Source organism: Hibiscus syriacus, unplaced genomic scaffold, assembly GCF_006381635.1.
Source record: "Hibiscus syriacus cultivar Baekdansim isolate YM2019G1 unplaced genomic scaffold, ASM638163v2 tig00110933_pilon, whole genome shotgun sequence".
In the NCBI taxonomy this organism is placed as follows: domain Eukaryota; kingdom Viridiplantae; phylum Streptophyta; class Magnoliopsida; order Malvales; family Malvaceae; genus Hibiscus; species Hibiscus syriacus.
Genome location: NW_024062919.1, coordinates 1,035,589 through 1,061,770, shown reverse-complemented (window position 1 = coordinate 1,061,770; position 26,182 = coordinate 1,035,589). Strand labels below are relative to the sequence as shown.

Below are 26,182 nucleotides of genomic sequence, written 5' to 3'. Positions count from 1 at the left end.
GTCAAGCGGAAAATTCTCCATAAAAGACAAGGGAAGCAAAAGCAGCCGCTGCGCCAGTTTAGGTGCGGACTTATCATAGCGTAGAAAATATTGTCAATTATTTAATCTCAATGTATCCAGATCAACGTGTAGAAAACTCGCAGACTTAATTACAATACACGCGTAGCATGGAACTATTAGCAACGGTTCAACCTAGATCCAGAGCTTTCCTTCTCGGTTTAGCTTAAACCCTCTGTTTTCCCAGTTACTGTTTCAAACGAAGGTCGCTGAAGAAATTGGCCATGGCAGTTATTTTTCTGTTGTTTTTAACGCTACTTTCGAATTCAAAAGCTGATCGAGATTTCGATGTTCGTCAACACCTCTCTACTGTAACAAGGTCTCGTTCTTTTTCACTATACCGTTGAATCATAGTTTCATTAGAGTTTATTTCTGAATTGCTTCAATTATTTTTTGTTCCTTTCTTTTGTGAGCAGATATGGTGCTGTTAAGGATGTTGTTGACGATTCGTTTATACCGTCTGATATCCTGATGGATGTACTCCTATTCACTTTAACCTCGTGGTAATTTTGCTTTTATTTTCTTGAAATTTGAATTTCTAATTCTCCGTAATAGCTAGAATGTTGTTGATATAGAGTTCGTAAAAAGTAAGTGTAGATTTGGTATTGCATTTTGTATTTCGATAAAGTTTAGCGTGATTATTGACTAATTTGAACCAATTTTGAGGAGATTGCTATGAGTTTTGATTACTGGTGTATGCGAAATTGGATTAGTGTGTGCAATTTCTTTAATTGTTAACTTTATTGACTATCTTTCAGATTTGCTGTTGAATTAGCTGATGTTATATAATGTACACATAGTAGCAACTGTTTGAGATTGATTGTTACTATTTGGACTCCTTTAGAGACTCGTTGTTGTCACAGTTTTCTAGCATGGTTATGTTATTTGTTACTTGTTGAATGCTAAACTCTGTTATCTTGGGATTAAAACAAAAGGAAAATTAATCTAAATTTATTTTTTTAGGCAAGACATGGAACACGTTCTCCTACTAAAAAGCGGATGAGAGAGTTGGAAAAGTTGGCTTCTCATATAAAGGAACTTATGGAAGATGCCAAAGGGAGGAATTTGTCCTTACAAAATTACAAAAGGTCCCTGCTTGGTTTCATAAATGGGAGTCTCCTTGGAAAGGAAAACTGAAAGGTGGAGAGTTGGATATCAAAGGAGAAGAGGAACTGTATCAGCTTGGAATCAGTGTTAGGGAAAGGTTTCCTGATATATTAATGAGGAATACACCCTGATGTGTATCCCATAAAGACTACTCAAGTAAGTTATATTTGAAATGTTATCTACCATTATATAAATACCTTTTTAAGAATTTTTTCTACTTGAGTCCATGCATTTTTTCTTTGATTGTAATTTCTGGTGTAACATATTGATCTACTCCATACCTACTTTTCCCCATCTCTGAAGATGTCCTTTTTATTTATTTAGAATTTCCTTCTTAATTTGTGGAAAGGTTCCTCGGGCTTCTGCTAGTGCTGTTGCATTTGGCATGGGACTATTTAGTGGAAAAGGAAGTCTGGTCCAGTCGTCATCGAGCTTTTGCTGTTACAAGTGAAAGTCGAGCAAGTGACACAATCCTGAGGTTTTTTGATGTTGTCAAACCTATAAGGTATGGATAATGTCTCATCCTTATTATTTAAGCACCACAATCATAGTTAATACATTTATGTGTTTCTATTTTTTTTTCTTTTCATATTGCTATAATGCAAGAAAATTATCTGAGATTTTAAGTTGGTTAAACATTCATTTTGTTGTATTCTTATTCGTTTCATATTTTTTATACATGATCTACGCCTTTATCTTTTTAGACTTATAACCATTAGCTTTTCATAATGATACATTTTCGTGTAATTTGATTGATTTCCCTTTTTATTGCTTATTTAAACTGAATATATGAGTGCAGGACGTTAGAAAAAACCAAGAGCCTGCTTTTGATAAGCTGAAAGAGCCTATCCTTACTGAGATTACCTCTTCATTAGCTAAGCGGTATGAGTTCAATTTTACAAAACAGGATATATCCTCTTTCTGGTTTCTGTGTAAACAGGTACCATCTTCTTTCCATGTAAATTTGTAGTTCATACCCTGATCGAAATCTGAAGCTCTAATGTTTGATCGATTCATTTTTTGTTGTAATTTATGGTTTTTGATTTTCAATATGGTAGGAAGTATCCTTGTTGGATACAACTGATCAAGCTTGCAGTCTTTTCAGTCCTGCTGAGGTATTTTCATGCTTCATTACACTTTTCTAAGAAAAACAGCTTTTCATATTGAAAATAATACCCTTAATATATATGGCCATAACCATTTATTCAGAATATGGGCATTTTGTCAAAAATAATTATGCAGCTATTTACTATAAGCATAGACCATCTCTAACTGTAGTCAACATAAGTTTGCAGCCTAAACTTTTATACAGTTTATTTTTTTGCCTTAATCCAATGTATACCCATTTGCTGATATCCACGTCTATAAATACATAGAGATAATGGCTTCATTAAGATAAACATCATGTTTGTTTAGATTACTGTCTTTGTTACTTAAATATTCTAGAAAAGTGAAGCATGATCCTTAGTTTGATGGAAGCGTTTCATTCATCCTTCTATTTCTCATGCTAGTTCAGCAGTACATTCAGTCAATCTTGTTATCTCCCATGCTTTATGGGTTTTTACCTTCAAAAGATGTCTAAATGTTTAGGTTGCCTTGCTGGAGTGGATGGATGATTTGCAAATGTTCATGGTAAAGGGTTATGGTAAATCATTAATTATAGAATGGGAGTGCCCTTGCTTAAGATGTCGTGCAATCCATGGATGAAGCTATCAAGGCTAAGAAGGTATTAGTATGAATTTTTGGTTGTACAGTCTTTATATGTCAAGAAGTAAGCACAATGAGTATTCATGAATTGCCTATAAATTTTTCTATTACTTTATCCTACTGATGCTGTTATCTGTTGTTATTGTAAGGGCAGAATAATTCACATTTCAACTATCATGTTATACCATCTGAGCATATGTAATGCATAATTAACCGACTTCTAACTTTTCCTTGCAAGTTTTTATTCTAGAATCTATAGAGAAAATTAGGTAGAAAATTCAAGAACTGCACCTAAGTAAATAAGACGTATTTGCTTGATAATGGCTTGTTTTCAATTTTGACTTCCAGTATTTTCTTGATGTTTAGGTAACCAAGTACCTGGCAGTTATGAGAAGGCAAGACTTCGTTTTGCACATGCAGAAACTTAGTTCCTTTTCATGCTTGATCGGGCTTTTCCTTGAAGGATCTGGTCAGTGTTGTCATCCTTACATTGTTGTATCCTTGATATCCTTCAATACTTAAAAGCAATATTATGTTCATGTGTGTAAGGTTTTTACTGTATTCTGATATTTTGGCATTTATTTCAACATTGCAGATTTTGAACGAATACAAAAGGAGGAGCCTTTGGATTTCCCTCTTAAGCCTCCCCAGAAAAGGAAGTGGAGAGGCAGCACTTGGCACCTTTTGCTGGGAACAATATGCTGGTCTTATATAGCTGTCCGGCAAATTCTTCAAGCAAATACTTTGTGCATGTTCTACACAATGAGCATCCCATCCCGATGCCTGTTAGTTATCTTTTGACTTTGAAGTTTTTCTCTCTTTTAGAAGAATGGTTATACAGCAAAGGGGATGCTATTTCCGTCCGTTTCTAGTTTGGGAAAACATGAAATTTTAGTGTTAGCGACATTGTCAGTGGGTTGAAATGTTGGTTACATCAAAAAATAGTGAATCCCATGAAAACCTCCCGTTTCTTGTTGCTTAGAACTTAGTCAGGAATATTGGAAGATTCTGCTTACTATTCTTATTTGTTCTCATGTATACATCTTCTAATATTGGTTTGATGCTGACATTTCTTTTCTCATGAATAGGGTTGTGGCTGTACCGACTTTTGTCCGTTTCAAGTTTTCAAGGTATCATAACCATATATCCGTCTTCCAAACTATAAACAAAATTACTTTCTCCTAACAGTTGCAGATTTCACCTCCAGGATAAAATTGTCCAACCCCATCTAAAGCACGATTACGATACCCTATGTAATGCTGATCTCAATCAGCCACCTACGACTGAAACCAGTAAGTTATCAAATGTTCCGTTGGCTCTTCGGTGGGGGAATGGTGATGCACAGGCCCACGGAATTGAATTGTAAAGAAACAGAAAGGCAAGGTATAGTTCTTACGGTTTTCCTTGTTGTCACTCCTTTTCTTAATGCGCGATTCTCAGCCACGACAAACACTGCCATTTTAGGTGAGTTATTCTCGATCAACTCCACTGCTAACACAAAACCGATTTTGTACGACGAGATATCTTGGGTACGTGGTCTTTTATATCTGATTGGAGGGTTCATGTAGGATATACTTAAATATCATATATAGACAAAGGTATGTGAGAATCTTGCATTGATTAAATATTTTCATTAGATTTTTATTTTGCCATATTGAATTTTTACTTTTGTTCATTTTATTGCTATTATTTTCATTTCAATATTTTATTAAGAAGATTATTACAGATATAAATTGGAATTCTAGTTCTAAATTTATTTATAAAAAAATTCAAATTACATTGTTATGATTTTCTTACTAAATATTCATAAATATATATGTAAGGTAAACTACATAAATAGTTCTCAAACTTTTAGGATGCTTGTATTGTGGTCTTCAAACTTTTAAATCTTGCAATATAGTCATTGAATTTTGGGGTGTTTTGTATGGCTCACTGTTGTTACAGTTCATGTGGTCGTTTGAGAATCCTAAGCTTCAAAATTCATCTTCTATTTCTTTCAAATTGGTAGCCGTCATTGGGATTACTGGTGTCATTGTTTGGCATTGTTCCTATCATCATTGTCACTGTTTGGCATTCTTCCGATCGTCATTCTTATTGTTCATCTTCTTCGACAAGGAATTGAAAATTTCAGGACCCCTAAAGACGAAATGGTTCAAGAAAACCTCCATAATCCCTACAATGATATTGGCTCTCCCACTTGTATTGACCACTCCTTTTAGCTTCTCATTTTGTAAAAACTCTTGAATGAGAATCACTTTTCCACATGGATCAGATAATATTTTTGGAAGTCATTGGAGTAGCAGACATTCAATATGATCGTGGGTGTCATAGAGGATAACAGCCTTTTCTGGGACGGACGAAGTTTGGTGCTTCCGGTGGAGGGGTATTGCCGGAGCTGTTTCTAGGCATTGAACTTCATCATTGAGGAGTATTCTGGTGCTTGGTGACAGCATCAAATTAAATAAGGGTGAGCAAAACTCAATTCAACTCTAAATGATTTCGAGTTTTACTTTTATAAACTCGACCCAAAAAAGTTTCAAATTTAAATTGAGTTATAAAAAACAATTCGAATAACTCAAAATTTTTAGTAATTAATAGATCGATTCTCAAGTTTAAGTCGATTCCTTCGATTTTGTATGATATGTCTATTATATATGAAGAAATATATATGTATTGTATGTAGTCATAAAAATTATTTAAATTGAAATTAAATATTATTATAATTTTTTATAATTAAATTTAAGCAGAAATTAAAAAATTCAGCATGAATTCCATAAATCTAATTTGATTCAAAAATTCTTAAATCAATTTTACATCATAAAATAAGATTTGTCAATTTGAATAATTTAAAAAAAAATTAACTCATTTGATCAAACAATGACTCCTAAAACCAAAGTAGATGTCACTTTGGTCTTTATCTCGGCTCGTGCCATGATCATGAGCATGGCTTCGCCTGCCAGCATGCAGAGTTGATCGTATAGAAGAAAATGAAGTCTTTGGCGACATCTCCAAGGTAAGCATTACCTTCCATCATCGTGAACAGGGCGAAGGTCATGTTCTCATAGATTATGTTCTTCAACTTATTTGCAAACTCAGATCATATAGGTTACGACTTTCAAAACATCAACAAATTTCTGATCATCTAAATTCGTACGACTTTCAAAACATCGTGAAATTTTGGATCATCTAAATTCGTATAACAAAAACGTTTTATATGTTTTTCATGTAAATAAAAAAATTATTGTTAACTAGGATGTTGTGTAAGATAAAAGTATGTTGTTAAACGTACGTTCTCTTGAACGTATCTTTATTTTACATTATAAGAATGAAATCTAAATAATTTTGAGAGTATTTTTTATAATTTAATTTTAGAAATCATGTATATGGGTAATAAAGTTCCATTTCAAGTAAGTTATAAGTTTAATTAGAAGTTATAATAAATTATTTTCGTATTTTTAAGAGAATATAATGAGAATAAACTAAGTGTAGAGTTAATGAGAAGGTAACTGATTAGTTATTAGAAATGAAATCGATTGTTGATATATCCATAGTCAGCCGCTTTTATTTCTTTTAACAGACGAAAACATTAATCTTGATGTCGTCAGTATCGTTTATATCTTTGTCTTTTATTTACTTTTTATGTTATATATTTATTTTTTTATTTTTAATAATTTTATCTTTACGACACACTTTCTTTTATTTTTATAATATATTTTCGGTCGTTTGATCATTTTTTTCATTTAATTTTATTAGAGGATTAAATTTGATGTCATCTCAATTAATTAAGATAATGTTTGTTGGTTATTCTGTTGATTTTCCCTGCTTTGGATTTTGTATTGGACTTGGATACAATGATTTTTCAGTTGTTTAATCTTGTCGTGATTCGTTATTGATACAGTAAAATTTGTTCATATATGTTTCTTGTTCAAGTATTTTTGAATGAATTTTAACATTTTCTTTATCATTTTTGTATGATCTTGACTTATTAGTTTATTATATCAATGATTATAAAAAAAAATTCTAACTATGTGTCTAATCTACTAATTTTATTATAGTTATAAATATTTTCTCTTCATAATAAATCTAATGGCTGTGTTTGCATAAAAAATAATTTTATCAATAATAAATATTAGAAATAAATAGAGATAATTCATTGAATGTATTAATTTAATGAGTAAAATATTAAAAAATATAAATTGGAAACAAAATTGAATATTAGAAGCAAAAAAGAACAGGAAAAATTAAGAGACTGCAACTCCCATAGCTAATTTTACTCAACTGTGTTCCCTACTCTTTTCCTCCGATCCAAACAAAGAAAAACGGAGATATGGCGATTTCCGTTCAAAGAATCTTCAGAGAACGAAAGTCTCCTTTCCTTTTCGCTCTTATCTTTCTCCTCAATTACTGCACAATCCTCCTCTTATTCAACTCCTCCACTTTCTCTTCCCCTTCCCTCCTAGTCTCCACCGACCTCCACGTCACCATTTCTCAGCCTCCTCCTCCGCTGCAGCCTTGGCCACTACCTTCGCGATATCCTAACTCAGCCGCCACCTTCGCCTCCTCCTCCCAGCCAAACAATGCCGGGGTTTCCTTGCGGGAACCGGCTTCAAAAACGAGTGCCGCGGCAGCTGGTGACGTGGACTTGAATGGAGTTTGGATATAAAATGGGAGAACTGTAAATTAGGTGCGTTGGCGGTGGATTATATACCGTGTTTGGACAATTGGCGAGCGATAAAGGAATTGCAATCGAGGAGGCGGATGGAGCATAGGGAAAGGCATTGTCCGGATCCGAGTCCGAGATGTTTGGTGCCTTTGCCGATCAGTTATAAGGTTCCGGTTCGTTGGCCTAAAAGCAGGGACATGTTGAGCTTCAATTTTTATTTTGGTAAGATATTGGTTCTTTATTATTATTATTATTTGTGCTCTTATTTAGATTGTAGTTGTGTAGTTTTAGTGCCAAAGTGATCTATAAAACTGAAAATTTTCTGAAAATTCTAAACATTTAGTGATTTAGTAAATATTAGTGTAGTTGTCTTTGTCGTGATGGTGATTTTAAACATTTTGTTTCTTTAATCTTAAGTCTGCCGAATTACTACCATTGCTATATTATTCCTAAGTTCCGTTTTTCTGGAAGTATCAATGTCCGTGTATACAGATGTAACTAACTTAGAAAAAATTGAACAATGTCATATAGAGCATATAAACATTTTCGACACTCACAATCAAGTTCGAGTAACATGGCCTATTATATGCGAGGAGTGAAATAAAAAGAACTAAAGTTTGATATTCATCAGGGACAGTTTTTGGGAAGCTAGGTGCTAAAAGTTGTAGTATGAAAGAAGTTTCTCATGTCTAAACATTTATGATGTTATTTTACTTGCTGAATATGAGGGTTATATTACATATTCATGCTCGTTTGTAGATTTGGTATAGCAATGTTCCTCATCCTAAGCTTGTGGAATACAAGAAGGAACAGAACTGGGTGCGTAAATCTGGTTATCATTTTGTTTTCCCTGGAGGTGGTACTCAATTTAAGAATGGTGTTCATAGCTATATTGATTTCATACACAAGGTATGTACTGGATTTTTCCAATCCTTTTGCAAGTTGACATTTGATTGCTGATTTGTCATCTGCTCTTAGTTGAAGAGTAGACCCCGGAACTTTTTCTTTCTTTCTTTTGAGTCTTCTTTTTCCCCCTCTCCCTTATGTTTTTTCCCTTCCAGACTTTACCAGCTATTAAATGGGGGAGGAACATTAGGGTTATTTTAGATGTTGGATGTGGTGTTGCTAGCTTTGGTGGTTATTTGCTGGATAAAGATGTAATTACCATGTCAGTTGACCCGAAGGATGAACATGAAGCTCAGATACAGTTTGCTATTGAGAGGGGAATTCCTGCTATACTTTCCATCATCGGTACACAAAAGCTGACATTTCCGGACAATGCATATGATTTGATACATTGTGCACGATGCAGAGTTCACTGGGATGCAGATGGTATGGTATATAATTATTTTCCTTGTTTCATCTTTCCTTTTTTTCGCATATCATGGAATTATTGTTTTCCCTTCTCTAGATTTTCCTTGTTCCTCATTTATTTCATTTTGCCTTCTCATAATTAAAATTCAGATGTGCTAACCTGGTCCAATATTCTGTATATATTTCAGCAATGGTGGCTTTGACAACAGCCATATGCTGGAAGGTTGTGCCAAAACTGTTGATTCAAATGGAGTTGGGCTCATAATATATCAAAAGCCTTCCTCATTCTTGTTACAAACAGCGCAAAGAAAGACTTCCACCCTTGTGTGAACAGAAAACCAAGCAGAATGTCTCATGGTAAATTTTTGAGAGTATTATCCTTATGCGCATGGATTTACTATTTTATCTTCCACTTCATATGTCTAGACTGAAGCAATTTAAACTGGAGAGTTATGTCTTAAAATAATGTTCGCATATGTGGTGTTAGCTTCGTTTCTGTTGAAATAGATTCTAATGATGTCTATCGACTGTAACAGGTATGAGCCTTTCAGTTATTGTATTTCACGTCTTCCAGTCGACAGCATGAGTAATTTGCTCAGATTGTCCACATCTTGGCCTCAAAGGCTTAGCAGTAAGCCTCCAAGTCTTCCATCTGAACCAGATGCTGAAGATATATTCAATGAGGACACCAAACATTGGGCAGCACTTGTATCGGAGGTGTATTGATGGGCTGGCTATAAACTTGGCACGGATAAGAAATGCGATGGATATGAATGCTGGTTATGGAGGGTAAGAAATATAACATTTTTTTTAGTTTTTAGTTTTTTTATGTGTGAAAAAAGTGAACAATGAACTCACATTTCTAGCACTTCTAATGAGTTGAGTTATACGATGTGGTATGTTGCTGTTTTCTCACGAGACCAATGCTTTCGTTTTCTGATATGTTCTTTGATCCAGTTTTTCTTTTGTCATCATATGTATTTCCACTGCCATCTGATGTATCAAGCTAAACTTACTCTGGTAAGAGTTCTCATGCTCGCATTGAAATTGTTGTTTGCAGATTTGCTGCGGCGCTTATTGAGCAACCTCTCTGGGTGATGAATGTCGTACCAATTGATGCACCAGATACCTTGTCTGTTATTTTTGAAAGGGGGTTGATTGGAGTCTATCACGACTGGTGTGAGTCTTTCAATACTTACCCTCGGAAATACGATCTACTGCATTCCAGCTTTCTCTTCAAAAACCTAAAAGATAGGTACCTGTTGCAATAAACACTTAAACCTGACTGATCTAAATAAATGTTTGCTTTATATCTGATTTATACTCGGAGTGGTGATCAAATAAAGCCAATCTCTGTATTCTACATATAATTTCATAGTTATTCGATTTATGTTTGAATGGTTGTTGGACATTTTGCTTCTCTTAGATGCAACATCATCGATGTAGCTGTGGAAATTGATCGCATTCTGAGACCCGGTGGGTATATTTGGTCCAAGATAATATGGACACCATTAAGAAGCTTAATCCGATACTCCGTTCGCTTCATTGGTCGACAACTCTTTATCAAGGTCAATTTCTTGTTGGCGAGAAGGGTTTTTGGCGTCCCAGTGACTGATAGGAAACATGAACAGCTGTGAAGGTTCTTCCACTCCTATATTAAGGTTGGACTTTAACCATTGATTATCTAGCTTCTGCATTAAGATAGCTTAATATACGAGTTTTGTAGCATTAAAATAGCTTTATCAGTTTCAAATATCTGAGTTTGCTTGGCCATCCATAAACAACAGGTCCAGCAGAGGGTTTGGACTACATGGACTCAAATCGAGTGTTTTATTCGACACGGGTATATTCAATTTCTTTTAAATTTTTATACATTCAGAATATGTATCGAATACAGATTTTATTTTTCTCTATAAAAAATGAGAAGTATGGTTGTGTATTCTACACGTTTTTTATTTGCCTAATTTAAAACTCGTGAAGCTTATACATGCAGACAATTTATGTGAAATTAATGAAGTTTCCATTTGAGTAACTTAGAAGCTAAATTGGCACACAAATTTGTAAACTACATACAAAGTACTATTTGGAATGAATTGAAAGGTACAGATTGATGAAATCAAACTGGAAATGGGGAGACAACTGAAACTACGTAGAAGCTGCACAAGAGAATGTTGAATTGTCGATGGCAAGCTTGCCTTCGGTTGCCAAAACAGTCCGAGAATAGCAACCAAACTCGTCCCTGTAAGTGTATCTTTGCCATGTGGATGAGTTGCCAGAGATAACCGAATGACCCTTAACCTTCATCCACCCCTCCGATTCCTGCCGGTTGTAAAGAATACTCGAAGACAATCCGTTAACCCGTCGTTCGTTCTTGGCATGAGAAACATTGGTGATCATCATATACATATCCTCTTCCATGGACCCTGAGGGACCATTACTCTGCAATGGAACAGTAGACGTGATCACAGTTAACGGATACTGCCTCCGAACAATCGTACGACCGACCAATTCACCCGAATCCTCTCTAACCCTGGAATCCCTCTTTGCCTTGAATATCTGTTGAACAATCTTGTATGTTCCATTGAAGTAGTACCTCACCAAATTCGTAACCTTGAATTGTTGTGAAACAATGGTGGTGAAATTCCCAGCTTTGGACTTAACCCAACCTGCAAATTCACTTTTCCTCTTGGCTTTAACCCTAAAAGTTCCATCAAGATCTCTAAAATCTTCATTTCTTAAAATGGTAAGTGCTGGACTATTATAAACAACTGATTGAGCTTCAACCGTCGAAGATTCATGATCCAACCAGACGTGTAAATTTGCGTCGACAAGCCAATATGATATGCATCATCGACGCCGATCCGAATCTCGTGAGATTTTCCGTCCAATAACCACCCCAAAAATGGGGATAAATCCAGATCGTAGGTCGGTAAATTGAAATCTCCTATCGCCACCACCGGTCCCCAGAATAAAGGGTTAACTCCGCCAGTGAAAACCACCGGAAAAACCACCTCCGATCCGATAAATTTCCCATCAATCGTCACGAAAACTTCCCTGTACGCGCCATTCCCACGCCCCGTTGTCAAATTGTTCATTCTGATATAAGAATACGGCGGGTTCGAGTACCAGAACTCATCGTTGCCGTGAAACGACACGTATAACTCCAAAACGACTTGAAGGGTATTTCTGGGGATTTTCACTTTTTTGATGTGAACGTCCGATTCGCTTTCTACTTTGAACCAAAACCCTCTTTCGCCGTCGCTGGAAATCGGAATGATCAAATCCGGTGGCGTTTTGAATAATCCCAATTCAGCGGTTCCCAATTTTTTATTTGGGAGGGTGATTGACGGAACCCTATCGTCGTTGGGAACGATGTCTTCTTTGTAAAACAGAAACGAAACGAGGATGTCGTAAACGCCGGTGTAAACGTCGTTAACGACGTTTTCGAGCATCATGGTGACGTTAATTTCGGGTTTAGAAAGGAGCGAATAGTACCTACTGATGTCTTTTCGTACTTTCCAGAAGATCCCCGATTCCGTCGGCTCCGCCGTGCTGGTCCGGAAAATCTCTGCGCCGTCGAGCCAGATGGCCGCGATTCGGTCGTATTGTTCTCCGGAAGATGCGGCGCGGAAATCGAGGACGACGCGCGACCAGGGCGCAGGACAATCGGAAGGAGGAGAGTAAGTGGAGGAGAAAGGAGGTGAACCAATCGTGTTGGCGAATGAATGGTTGATGACGGTGTGGGAACAAAATGGAGTGAGATGATCGGACGGTAGAGGACTGGCCAACTCGAAGAATTCTTGAGGTTGGGGTTTTGGTTCTTGTGCTTTTATAGGCTTAAGGAAACGGTCAAGTGAAACGGCAGCAGGGACGGTGGTTTGTACTGCTCCGGCGAGGAAGAGAAAGAAGCAAATGGAAGCTAAGTAACGGAAGTAGTTCATTTTTTGGGGGTTGATTTTAGTTATTTTGCATGTTCTTGATTCATATATATATATATATAAGCTTCATCAAGCAAAAACACAAAATAGTGAAAAGTTATTTATGTTTACGACAATGACAATTTTCAATGCCTACTGTGACTGTCAGTCCCTTCACATTTTCATTTGTTATTCAATGTCCATTCCTCTCTTTCAAATGGATAGTGACATCTTCTTTATTAAAGATAGTGACATCTGTCATTTTATTTTAAAAAAAAGTAAATTATAAAAATAGTTATTAATGTTGATGTTTTTATCGAAATATCACCCTTACACATAGTAATTATCTGTCATATTTTTTCTTTTAATATTATAAATCTAACATATTTTCTCGCAAAACGTTGATCACCATTCATGTCTTCGTAGAATTTTATTTGAACTGTCTGCACTTAAGAGAAGGTGCAGATCGTCATCCACACGTCTTTCATAGGTTTACATCATCTATTAAAGTATTTAAAAAATAAAATTATAAGGACTAACATTATAATTTAATACATATTAGTTCCGTTTAAGAATTTAATGGGGTTAAATTATATAGGCATATTGTATTTAGGTTATATATGTTGACAATATGGAGTAAAAGCTAAAATGTATATTCTTTAAATTTTTTATCTTTGTATCTAATGAATCTAATAAACGAACAAGTTCTGTGGTCGATGTGAAATCATTTTTGAGGTTAACTATATTAACAACATAATCAATAAAACTCGGAGGAAGCAGTCCAAATGGTAACTTAGGTTCTTGTAAGACTAGTTTCCTTTGAGGGTTACAGACTTCTACCACTTTTGGATAAGGCTTGCATGATTAAACAACGTCTCTGTTAACATAAGAAAAACAGATGTAATAATTTCTGTTAACAGTTCAAGACTGATAAGGCGGAACACAATGGAGATATCTGGAGGTCATGGTCCCTCAAAAATCTGAAAATTTTAATTTTAGAACATTAAAATTTTCAAAAAAGTACTTTGACTCCTATAAAAGTTTAAAAAAATCATATTATGCTTTAATTTTTTTTAATGTTCTTAATTAAACTCCTCTCATAATTTTCATAATTTTTAAAAATTATTATTAAGTTTCAAATTTTTAAAAATTTGAATTAGGCCTTAATTTTTTTGGAAAAATGTAAATTGAACTTTTCAAAAATTTTAATTTATACTTCTAAATTTTTAAAAATTTTAAATTGATCCCTCCAAATTTTATCACTAAATTTCACCATTTTCGATAAGTATCAACTTCACTGTTATGCTTCGGCATGAAGACCAAACTTAGCATCAACTTCATTGTTATGCTCATACTGCTCCAAAGGACGTGCTGCACATATGATTTGCACACAGCGGCAAGCGTTTGATGATAATTTGAAAAACAAACAAAAATATGAAATCATACCAAAAATTGAGGGATAAATGTAATTTGAAAAACAAAAGTGATAAATATAATTGAGGAATTTGAACCAAGATTATTTGAAAATACAAATTTAACATTTAATCATTAACTTAAAAGCTTATAATAATTTTAACTAACATCATATATATATATATATATAAAATATTAAATAGGTTTATTTAGTGATAATTTTATAATATTTATAATAATTTTAATATCAACTATTTTTAATCGTATATATATATATATTAAAAAATATAGGTTTGATTATAAAAACTGAAGCTACGCTGGCAGGCTTGAGCTAATACGTTCTGTTTGTTCAGCGTCTGTAACTTTTGGTGCAGGCAACTCATGCTTCCTGCTTCCATTCTTAAATTTGTGGATCAACTTTGTTCCAGGTCTTTCTGGAAAGGAGTTGATACTTCAACAGCCGGTGCTAGAGTCAGTTGGGAATCCATATGTCTGCTGAAGTCTGAATGAGGCATGGGTCTGAAAAACACTGCTATTTGGAATAGAGCTTGCACCATCAAATTAGAAAAATTCTAGCAGGCGACGGATCTTTATGGGTTGCATGGCTAAAATCCTATGTTCTTAAGGAGCACAATTTCTGGAACTTTGAAGCTGGATCTAACGTTAGCTGGAGCTTTAGACGAATTCTCAAGTTGAGATCAATTGTTTTCCCTATTGTCTCGGCTGCTCCTCAGCCGATCAGGGAAGATTGGGACAAGATTCAGATACAACGCATGAAGGTTTGTTGGCACAAACTTATATGGTACCCTTTGCATATTCCAAAACACAGTTTGATTTCATGGATGGCCTTATTGAATCGGATACCTACCAAAGACAAGTTGCAGAAACTGGGTTTATGTTCTGATTCTACATGTGTTAACTGCTGCCAAGATCAAGAATCGAGGGATCTCTTTTTCTCAATGTCCTTGCTATTGGACTTTGGAAAGCTGTTTTGCAATTGAATGATATGACTTTTATTCCTCTTACTTGGGAAAATATGGTGTCTTGGGCTAGCACTACTTGGAGAGGGAAGTCTCTTATCATCACCTTATTGAAGATTTCTTGGAATGCATTTAACTACTTCATCTGGCAGGAAAGGAATCAACGTATTTTCCAGGGTCGGCAAAGATCGATCGACATTTTGCTTAATGACATTACTGAAACTGTTAACATTAGACTTAGGGGCAAAGCTATTAATAGACTTGATAGTACTAATCAATTGCTTTGTAATGCTTGGGGTATTGTCTAACCAATCTTTGGTTCTTTTGTACTAGGTTGCTTTGTCCCTTTTGTTAGTTGATTTGTTGTAGCATAACATTGCTATTTTGGGTAATAAATTTTAATTTATCCACCAAAAAAAACTGAAAAGACTGTATGTTTTAATTTATTAAGATATTAACTTTTTAATTTTTATAAATATCAAACCATACCAAAAAATTTAAAAATGATAAAAAATATTTTTTTTAAAAAATACAATTCAATATGTTAAACCAATTTTTAAATTTTTTATTTATTAATAAATTAACCGAGTGAAGGGAAAATTAATAATAAGAGAAAATAACCTCAGTGATCAAAAATGACTATAATATACGATTTTAACCAATTTTTTTTGGATTTGCCAAAATGACCAACTAAATCGCAATGCGATCGATAATTCGCAACGCGATCTCCGGTATCGCAAATCAGTTTCCAGATTCGCAACGCAATTCTGACTATCACATTGCGATTTTCCAAATTCGCGTTGCGATTTTCCTAATTCGTAATGCGAATACGTAAATTGCAACGCGAATTTGGAAAATCACAATGCGATTACGTAAATCACAAAGCGAATACGTAAATCGAAATGCGAATATGTAAATCGCAACGCGAATCTGACTATCGCAATGCAATTTACATAGCGTCATTCGTATCCAACGCGTATTTTTTTCAAATTCCAAACACGAATATATTAATATAACGAAATATTGAACCGTCCACAGTATATCCCGTAATCGCAACTCATAACCTAAAACCCTAAATCACAACTCAGTCTCATCTCCATCTCTCACTCTCTAAGGCGACATCCGTCCTCATCTCCGACGAAATCAGTCCCCATCTCCGACGATATCAGTCTCCATCTTCGGCGAAATCATTCACGATCAGAAATGGAAAATCAACCAAATCAACCACCGAGGGTTAGTTTTTTTAATTTTTTTTTTGAAATTTTGCATTATTATTATGTTTTTATATTGAAATTGATGATAAGTTTACTGGTGTTTTCAATAATAGATTAACCATTTCACTTAGATTGCTTATTATATTAATTCGATTGCTGCCAATACTGCTAAACTGTTTAGTCTTTAACCCTGTGAAGTTAGTATTTGTCTTTTGGATGAAGTAATGCAATCCATTCAAGTTTCTTTCAATTTTAGTATTTGAAACCGAGAATGACTATCGCAATGCGATTCTGTCGTTACGATTTTCATTTCGCGTTGCGATAGTCAAATTCGCGTTGCGATAGTCATTTTTCGTGTTGCGATTTTAAGTTTCAGAAACTTCTTCTTCTGCAAATTGAAACTTGAATGAATTGCATTACTTCAACAAAAACAAAGAAATACTAAATTCACAGTGTTGCAAATTTAAGTTTGAAGAATTACTCTTTATGTTTATTGTTCTTGTTATATCTTCACATTGTAGTTTTGGTATATCTAACTTGGTATGTTTATTATTTTTGCAGAACTTTTATTCGGCTCAATTGACCTTAAGAAATAAAGTAAGCCTGGCCAAAACAATTGCGTTGAAGCTTTCACATGCACAAAGAAAAATATTTGAGGATACTTGCTTCGGGCCATGGCTGAAAGTACAACATCCGGGTGGAGATGCTATGTTGACCCATCTGTTTCTTCAAACCATGACTAGCGATCTACCAGAGACTATACAACATCGTGATGATATATGGTTTGATTTTCCACCGACGTATACGTGTTTTGGGCGTGAGGAGTTTTGCTTAATATCCGGTACGCTTCGGACACGATGATTTAGATCGGTACACTAGACATATTACCCGCCTATCATGGTTTTCCCGGGTTTTTCCTGAGTTGTCGAATTTACACGTGGAAGACTTGACGAGATTATTGAATAAGAAAGATTTTACTCGGATGGATGACATCGATATTGTTCGAGTATGCCTTCTAATACTTTTGCAAGCCAACTTTTTAGGCAGAGAGGCCCGACAACCTATTCCTAATGATCTAATTAAATTGGTAGAAGACCTAAATACATGGAACCTGTTTCCGTGGGGTTCGTATCTATGGAGAGCTACATGGAATAAGTTGTCGTCTGCCTTTGATGATCGGAAAAGTTTGCGTGGCGATGGTTCCAAATACACTTTGTCAGGCTTTATTGGGCCTTTAAGGTAATAATTTTTATATAATATTTCCAAAATTATAATTAATTCTTTAACAATTACTAATGTTTGTTATTATATTGTTTGTAGATTTGGATATTTGAGGCCTTTCCCGCCATACAGACATATACATTAAAAACTTCTAATGATATTCCTAGGGATATTTCCTGGAAGAGGAAACGATCCTTGCAGCAATGGGAAGATTTACTATCGTATACTACAATAAATAATGTAAGTTAACACAAATACTACCATATGTTTATAAACAAGTTATTACTAGTACACGTTTAACTTTGTTTGAGCTTTTATATTGTTAGGAAGCCAACACTCCATTACAGACGCTGACACCCGGTGGCAAGCTCGTAAGCTTTTTTTTTATGGCACGGATGATGAGCAGCCACCACTTCGAGAGCCATCACCTCACCCAGAGCCATCACCTGATCGACCCGAATATACACCTCCACAACGAGAGTCATCACCTATTTTGTCACATCATCGAGCCTCTTCTCCACCATCACCTCATGATAGGCGACCGACAAAGATGCCACGACGTTTATCTCCCTGTTCTCCACCTCCACGGGATGAGCGAGGGGAGTTACGTAATGAGGTCAATACCTTGCGTGAGGAGGTCGGTACTTTACGCAATGACAATGGAGCATTGCGTGTTGAGGTGTTTACTTTACGTGGTGATATAGCAGCTCTACGTGAGATTGTAACATCGTTGCAGAACAAGGTTCATACTCTACACAATGAGGTAAGTTTAATATTTTTAATATTTAACTTGATGATAAATTTACTCGTAATTTCACTTAGATTGCTTAGTAAATTCATTCGGTTGCTGCCAATACTGTTTAACTGTTTATTCTTTAACCCTGTGAAGTTAGTATTTGTTTTTGGTTGTCTTTTGGTTGAAGTAATGCAATCCATTCAAGTTTCAATTTGCAGAAGAATAATAGTTTACTATCGCAATGCGAAAATGACTATCGCAACGCGAAAATGACTATCGCAACGAGAAAATCGCAATGCGAAATGAAAATCACAACAACAAAATCGCAACGCGAAAATGACTATCGCAATGAGAAAATGACTATCGCAATGCGAAAATGACTATCGCAATGCGAATTTGACTATCGCAATGAAAGAATCGCAATGTGAAATGAAAATCGCATTGCGATTCTCTCGTTGCGATAGTCAATTCGCATTACGATAGTCATTTTCGCGTTACGATAGTTATTTTCGCGTTGCGATAGTCATTTTTGCGTTGCGATTTTAAGTTTCAGATTCTATTCTTCTTCTGCAAATTGAAACTTGAATGAATTGCATTACTTCAACCAAAAGACAAATACTAACTTCACAGTGTTGGAAATTTAAGTTTCAAGAATAAACTACTACTCTTTATGTTGTCATTGAACCTGCACTAAACCTATATATTGTCCTTTTAAATATTTATAAGTGCTTACTTCTGGAATGTTATCTGATGCATTTTGTGAACAATGATAATAATGACTTGGGTGAATACCGTGAAGTTTGAAATATTTGTCTTTGTTTTCACTGTTTAATATCATGTCTGTTTATTTACTGATTTATGTATTAATTTATTTAGTGGCCCGCTAAGGTGGATGCTTTACGTCAGGTTTTTTTGCAAGACGGAGTTCACGCATCAGACGGCGTGCACGTGCCATTACGTCTCCGTTTACCCCAATAGTGCGAAGAATCCATAAGAAAAGCCCGACCATGTCATCGTTCAAGAGGCCTCCCCTATCGTTCAAGAGGCCCCTATCATCCCTCAAGAGTCCCCTCACACCGTTCAATAGGCCACTGTCATCATTGAAAAGGTCCTCCCAACATTCTAGAGCCCGATTCACATGGCGTAATATATCGAATTATTGAGAAACCCCCTCACGTGCCGGACATGATGGATGACTGTTGGCTTTTGTATAAGTTACCGGCCAGTACCATTCCAGCAGATGAAGTGGAGAGGAAACAACTATCGGAAAACAATTCTGGATAATACCCTTTGGGCTAAGACCGTAGTTGATTTTTATCTACATGATTGGAGCCAATGGTGTTACGCTGACATATACAAACTCAACGATGATATGCATTTGTTGATTGAACGATCTTGGTGGGGTGTATTATTAGGGGTTGAAGACAACGGCTATTTCGATGGGGAGTAAGTCTTATATTTCTTCTTATATTTCAGTTTGATTAATTTTTAAAAAAATTTATGTAATTCACTAATATGTATTTTTTTTGTAAAACATATTGATGCATGAGTGACACGTCTTCTAATTGTAAGGAAATTGAAGAAAAATATAAAAAAAAACACGATATACAATTATGCCGCGTCTTTTCACGTAGTTCACTTGAATCAACGACAGGAATCATATGTGTTGGCTAATGGACAAGCTAAACTTTATCCTGCATGGTAGGAGGTCGATAAGGTTAGTATATTTGTTTAAATATTTAAAAGTGTTCATAAATAAGTGTGCAATTTGAATTATTACATTTCGATGCAGGTGTTATCCGTGTTTTGGAACGTACTCATTGGCTTCTCGTCGATCTTCAGCTCCCATCCCTAGAGACAATAGTATATGACAGCATGATAAATTACATATCATTGTCTGATTTGAGAGATATTATTAAGGGATGGAGGTCTCATTTGGCTAAATTCTTGGATGCAATTAATTATTGGACTAATTCTGGAAACAAGAAGCCAAAGAAGTTCAATGTTACAGTTATCAGAGACGAGAACGCGCCACAACAAACGAAAGAAGCCAGAGGGGATTATGGTCCTCTTGTATGCATTTGCTTGGAGCGTTTGACGACAGGAAGTACACATTTTCTACCTCCCACCGATAGAGATAGAGGTGCAGTAGGCTTGTGGTTTCGGCATTTTATGGCTAGAGCGATATATGCGAGACGCTGCCTACCTGCATCCGTGTTATGAAAGTGTCCATAAACAATTTGTAAGTCAAATGCAAGTGTTGTTAAACATATATACTCTTTTTGGTTTGAAAATGTTTGGTTAAGTAACTAGAATTCAATAATTTGCTGTTTGTAGGTTTTAGATGTGTAAAAAGTGTTGTTGATTCAATGTTTGGTTTTTGCAGGTTAATCCTGAAGTGAGCTGCGAAATGGATGTATGGGTGCAAAATTGATTCAATAATTAATGAGGAAATAATTCTTATTATTTATTTTTTGATTGTTTAATTGATTTGTAAAAGATGATTTGTAAATGTTGATTTGTTTAATTGATGTGTACATAATTATTATTGTGCTTGTTTAATTGATTGAAATGTAATAGTTGATTTGTTGATTTCAATCTGCATTATGTTGAATGCAAAACAGACTATCGCAACGCGGAAATGACTATCGCAACGAGAGAATCGCAATGCGAAATGAAAATCGCAACGAGTGAATCGTAATGCGAAAATGAAAATCGTAATGCGAAAATGAAAATCGCAACGCGAAACTAATTTCGCATTGCGATTCACTCGTTGCGATTTTTATTTCGCATTGCGGTAGTCATTTCCGCGTTGCAATAGTCATTCGCGTTGCGATAGTCATTTATGTGTTGCGATAGTCATATTCGCGTTGCGATTTCCGCATTGCGATAGTCAAATGAATGTCTAATAAGTGATAACAACTGAACATATCATAGCAATGTTCAAACTCAAGTTACTAATACATGCCTAACTGAAAATGTTAAAAGTTCACATAATATACACATAATACAACATTTGCATTTAAAAATCACCTAAGTTAACAATCCCAAAAGGTGAAGCCGGTTGTGATTGGGATTTTGATGAGGATCCATATTTTGGTAGAGGAAAAGATGATTGTGATGGCACTGGTGATCCACATGTCAACCTTGTATGACCACTTTCCTTGCACCGACTACATGTCGATCTCTTCTTCTCTTCACCCTTAGACGGTACGATCGTGACTTTTTGGTCGGCCAGGTAGCCTTCTGTCCATGGCTGGTGGCAAAACTGTTTGTAAGTCATATGGTATGTCCCACTCAGAATGATGTAGAATAGGGTAGACAATCTCGACATAAGTCTGTCGATATACTTCTGTAGTGTAGCAATCCATAGCGTATGCGCTTGAATCATATTGGTTTAGATGAAGAGCAACTTTTATAACATGGCCACACGGATAACCAGATGTTTTCCATTTCATACAACTACACGTCTTTGCATTTAGATCGACAAACCCATTTAAGTTATTATCTAGTACTTCAAACAAAGTGTTTGAACATGGTTCAACTCTCCATGACGTTGATTCACAACACATTTCGTTATCTTTTTTTCAGTCCATGGTGTAACACGATTTTCCAATGTTCCTGTAAATTTAAATAAATAATACTTAGTAAAATATGATAAGTTACGAATTTAAGAAATAATATCTGCATGGTTTCTTTTCTTGTAGTACCACTGTTGAATAGAGGCTCGAAAAAACTCCATTAACATAGTAATGGGTAATTTCCGGGAATGACGACTTAGAGCGTTGATTGATTCTGCACTATTAGATGTCATGAAACCATATCTTGCTCCAAGTTGATGTACTCTTGACCATCTTTCAAGCCCGACATCTTCTAGTGTTTGAGCACACTGAGGCAAAACACGTCTTAAACAGTTTATATGCTTATTAAAATCCACTTCCCAATAAGCTTTTACAGCCTTTCAGAATGTCCATTTATGATTTTTTATACCAGCAGACCTTGATTTTAGATTTTTATACAAATGAACACTACAAAGTCCATGAAAAGCATCTGGGAAACACCTTCTAACAGCGTTGTCAATTGAGTTTGCCCTATCGGATATGATTGTCAGATTGCTAACATGACCTATGCAACCCCTAAGATGCCCCATAAACCATGTCCATGAATCAGAGGTTTCAGATTTGCCAACCCCGTAAGCTATTGGCAGTATCCCATTGTTAGCATCCATGGCTACTACTAATAAGTTTACTCTAAGGTATCGACCTTTTAAATGTGCTCCGTCAACTATAATAACTGGGTGCATGCAATTAATAAACGAACGAATACAAAATCATATACACAAGAAATATAATCATTTAAATGTGAAATGCATGTAACTAACAAAAATGAGTCAACAAAATATTGATTTACTAACCGTAGCACCAATGGCGATAAACAGCAACTCAAAGCGTCTATCTCTATCTGTTTTGATATGAGTTACCGACCCATGATTTTTCAGCTTTAAATTGTGACAATAAGCCGGTAGTTGTGCAAACGATGCTTCTGGCGACCCCCTCAACAATTTCAAGGCATAACATTTGGCTCTCCAAGCTTGAGAATATGAGATACTAATCTTGAACCGAGCATTCATGTCAGTCATAATTTCATGTCCCCGATATACCCTGCCATTCAAAAACATTAACTCAGCCAGAAAACCACCCAACACCTTTTTGTTTGCCTGTTTATGGTGAGGAAAAACTTGGGTTCTTGAACATGTATGTTTATCAATAAAAGTCCTAACTTGAAACATTTCGCAATCTTTTATCCTCTTTGCAATCATACTCCACGTACAGTTTTTGTCAATCATACACCTTGTTTCGAAACGATCTTTGCTTGATTTGTTAACTTTTAGTTGATAGCCATCTTCCACACATTTCGTATACAAAGTTATCTTCAAGTCTTCCTTTGTATCAAAACAATCATCTTTCTTGATACGAATAATTTTTGTGTAACAATCAACTGCTATCTTTACCAACTCTTCTTCCGGTATCTGAAGTAATTCTAGCATATTCCAGTTATACTCTCGTGGCATTTTCTTCGGGGACTTTTCTTTGGGGATTTCTTCTTCTTCTTTTTCTTTTTCAGTGTTATATGAATTACAGAATGGATGTTCAACATGTTCATTTACAGTCTTAACTTCCTCCTCATTATCATCAACAACATCTTCCTCGGCAACGGCTGTTTCATCATCAAAATTTGGGTATTGACCAATATCAAAATCATTACACGCAGGGTCTGTTTCTTCTTCTGAAAAATCATCAAAATCCGAGTATTGACCAAGATCAAAGTCCGGGTATTGACCAAGATCAAATTTCAAAAACTGACTAGTACTCACAATTTTTTCTGTTGGCTCATCATCGTCTAACTGATCAATACGAAAACCAGAATTTGGTGCTGAAAGTTGATTGGGATTTGGATTAGGGAAAGGTTGTGGGTTTTGAGATTGTGTTTGGTATTGGAAATGTGGTGAAACAATATTTGCTTGGTGATGAAATTGTGGTGGAACCATTAAATTTTGAGCACCATAAACTGGGGTTGAAAAACTTAGTTGATTACTACCCGCCACTGACCTAACTTCACTACTTCTAGGTTCAACAACATACAATGTAACATCATCACTTGAAACACTAATGTAAGCAATGAATCGTTCAACATCTTCATTGTCGGTTAACAAATAAACTTTATCATTTCTCTGATAAGATAGCCTAAATCCACTTAGGGGCTCTAAATTCAATTTATTTGCAACACGTAACATTAGAGTTTCATAAGTTAACTTTTTTAATGACAGTTTTAGTTGAAGATTCATGGGTAAAGGCATATATTGTAAAACACCATGAACATTCTCCCATGACCCTCCAAAACAAATCTATCCAAAAATGATCAACATTAGATGATTTCATTATTGTAAATTAATTTACTAAACAACGAGCTGTGAAACTAAAACCTGTTGCCGGATGGGGAAGGATGTCGTTGGATATAGGAACGGATGTCACCGGAGAGAGTGATAGATGGAGATGAAATGAGTTGCGATTTAGGGATTTAGGTTATGAGTTGTTGCTGCTGCGTAGTTATATACCCAAAACATTTGTGTTGCGAAACTAAAACCTGTTGCGAATTCAGAAATCGAGTTGCGAATTTGAAATTCAGTATTGCGATAGTCAGAATCTCGTTGCGATAGTCAGATTCGCGTTGCGATTTACGTATTCGCATTGCGCTTTACGTAATCGCATTGCGATTTTCCAAATTCGCATTGCGATTTACGTATTCGCAATGCGAATTAGGAAAATCGCAATGCTATAGTCAGAATCGCGTTGAGAATCTGGAAACTGATTTACGATATCGGAGATCGCGTTGCGAATTATCGATCGCATTGCGATTTAGTTGGTCATTTGGCAAATCCAAAAAAAGTTGGTTAAAATCGTATATTATAAGACATTTTTGGTCACTGAGATTGTTTTCTCTAATAATAAAACCGATTCAACAACCTATTTGATTCTTACAATATTACAAAGAATTACCTAAAAGGGATTATTCATCCTAATCTTGCATCCAATTCTAATATATTTCAAAAGAGGCATCAATCATAAATTCCTTAATCTTTGCCTTACCTCAACCAAATCTGTCATTGCCTTAATAACAATTAAATCCAAAATTAACTTGTATTTATACTCTTTAATTTCCATCTTAATCCCTCCCTAAACCCTCAAATCCCTTTCTTCTCCTTCCCTTCCCTTCCAGAATGTTCCCCAAATGGCTGAAATCACAGAAGACAAACAGTGGAAACTCCTCACCGAAATCACCTTCGCATTTCTCTTTCACTTCATTCAAAGACATCAACTCGATCCTCAAAGAAGACGAAGCCTTCCGCTCCTACCCCTCCGTTTTCCACCGCTTCAAGCTCTCCACCTCCCTCTCCCGCTCCTTATCGGCGAACGGCTACCGCTCCGATGACCGTATCGTGCTTTACTTCACTAGTCTCCGCGTTGTCCGTAAGACGTTCGAGGACTGCAAGACCGTCAGGTCGATCCTGCGCGGATACGGAGTGCCGATCGACGAGCGAGATTTGTCGTTGGACTCGAATTCCGTCGACGAGTTGCAGGGGATCTTCGGACGGAACGAGATGAAGAGGTTTACATTACCGTTGGTTTTTATCGGCGGGAAATACATCGGTGGGGGCGAGGATATCAAGCGGTTACATGAGTGTGGGGAACTGAAGAAGCTGATTGGTCAGTCACCTATTGTTGTGGGGTCCAGTGTCTGTGATATGTGGAGGGCTCAGATTTGTTCTTTGTCGTGAGTGTAATGGTAGCCATAAGATCTATTGTGAAAAATCTGGGTTTCGAACTTGTAACGAGTGTAACGTTAACGGTCTCGTTAGGTGCCCGTCTTGTGGCCCGGGTCACCGTCGAATGGCCTACTCTTTTTCTTAGCTTAAACATAAATAAATAATTTAAATTAATAAAATGAAAAATAGACTTCAAGTTGTAAGATAATTTATCTGTGATTATATCAAAATTATATAAGAATATGTCGTCTGTTGATAAATAAGATATATTGATCGGCATAAATCAAGAGATTTTAGTGATTAAAGGGATGATTATTATCTTGAAGATTTTGAGTTTAAGCATGATGTTTGTAGGATGTTTGAAAGTTAATTATCAAATAGTTTAGAATCTTTCGAATATATATCTTGTAATTGCCCAAACTAAAAAAAAAGATATGTTGATTGATTTGATCAAATATAGTATTATGGACAACATTAAATTACATATCTTAATTCTTGTATTTTTATTTCAGGAAAGATGGAAATGGTA

The 26,182-nt window shown here is 35.6% G+C and overlaps 2 protein-coding genes and 2 pseudogenes across 2 annotated transcripts; 3 read left to right on the top strand and 1 right to left on the bottom strand.

Annotated features, from left to right (window-relative positions):
* Positions 1–205: 205 nt before the first annotated feature.
* LOC120147023 lies at positions 206–4,460 on the top strand (annotated as a pseudogene).
* Positions 4,461–7,164: 2,704 nt separating this feature from the next.
* Positions 7,165–10,545, top strand: LOC120147041 (annotated as a pseudogene).
* A 210-nt stretch (positions 10,546–10,755) lies between these two features.
* LOC120147155 (peptide-N4-(N-acetyl-beta-glucosaminyl)asparagine amidase A) lies at positions 10,756–12,803 on the bottom strand. Its single transcript, XM_039160592.1, is given in 2 exon segments — positions 10,756–11,694; positions 11,697–12,803. Coding segments are annotated over 2 exon segments (1,794 nt in total). The 5' UTR covers positions 12,790–12,803; the 3' UTR covers positions 10,756–10,993.
* Positions 12,804–25,085: 12,282 nt separating this feature from the next.
* Positions 25,086–25,747, top strand: LOC120147046 (uncharacterized protein At5g39865-like). The gene has a single exon (XM_039160512.1). The coding sequence runs from the start codon at positions 25,108–25,110 to the stop codon at positions 25,663–25,665; it is 558 nt and encodes a 185-aa protein (XP_039016443.1). The 5' UTR covers positions 25,086–25,107; the 3' UTR covers positions 25,666–25,747.
* Positions 25,748–26,182: the final 435 nt, after the last annotated feature.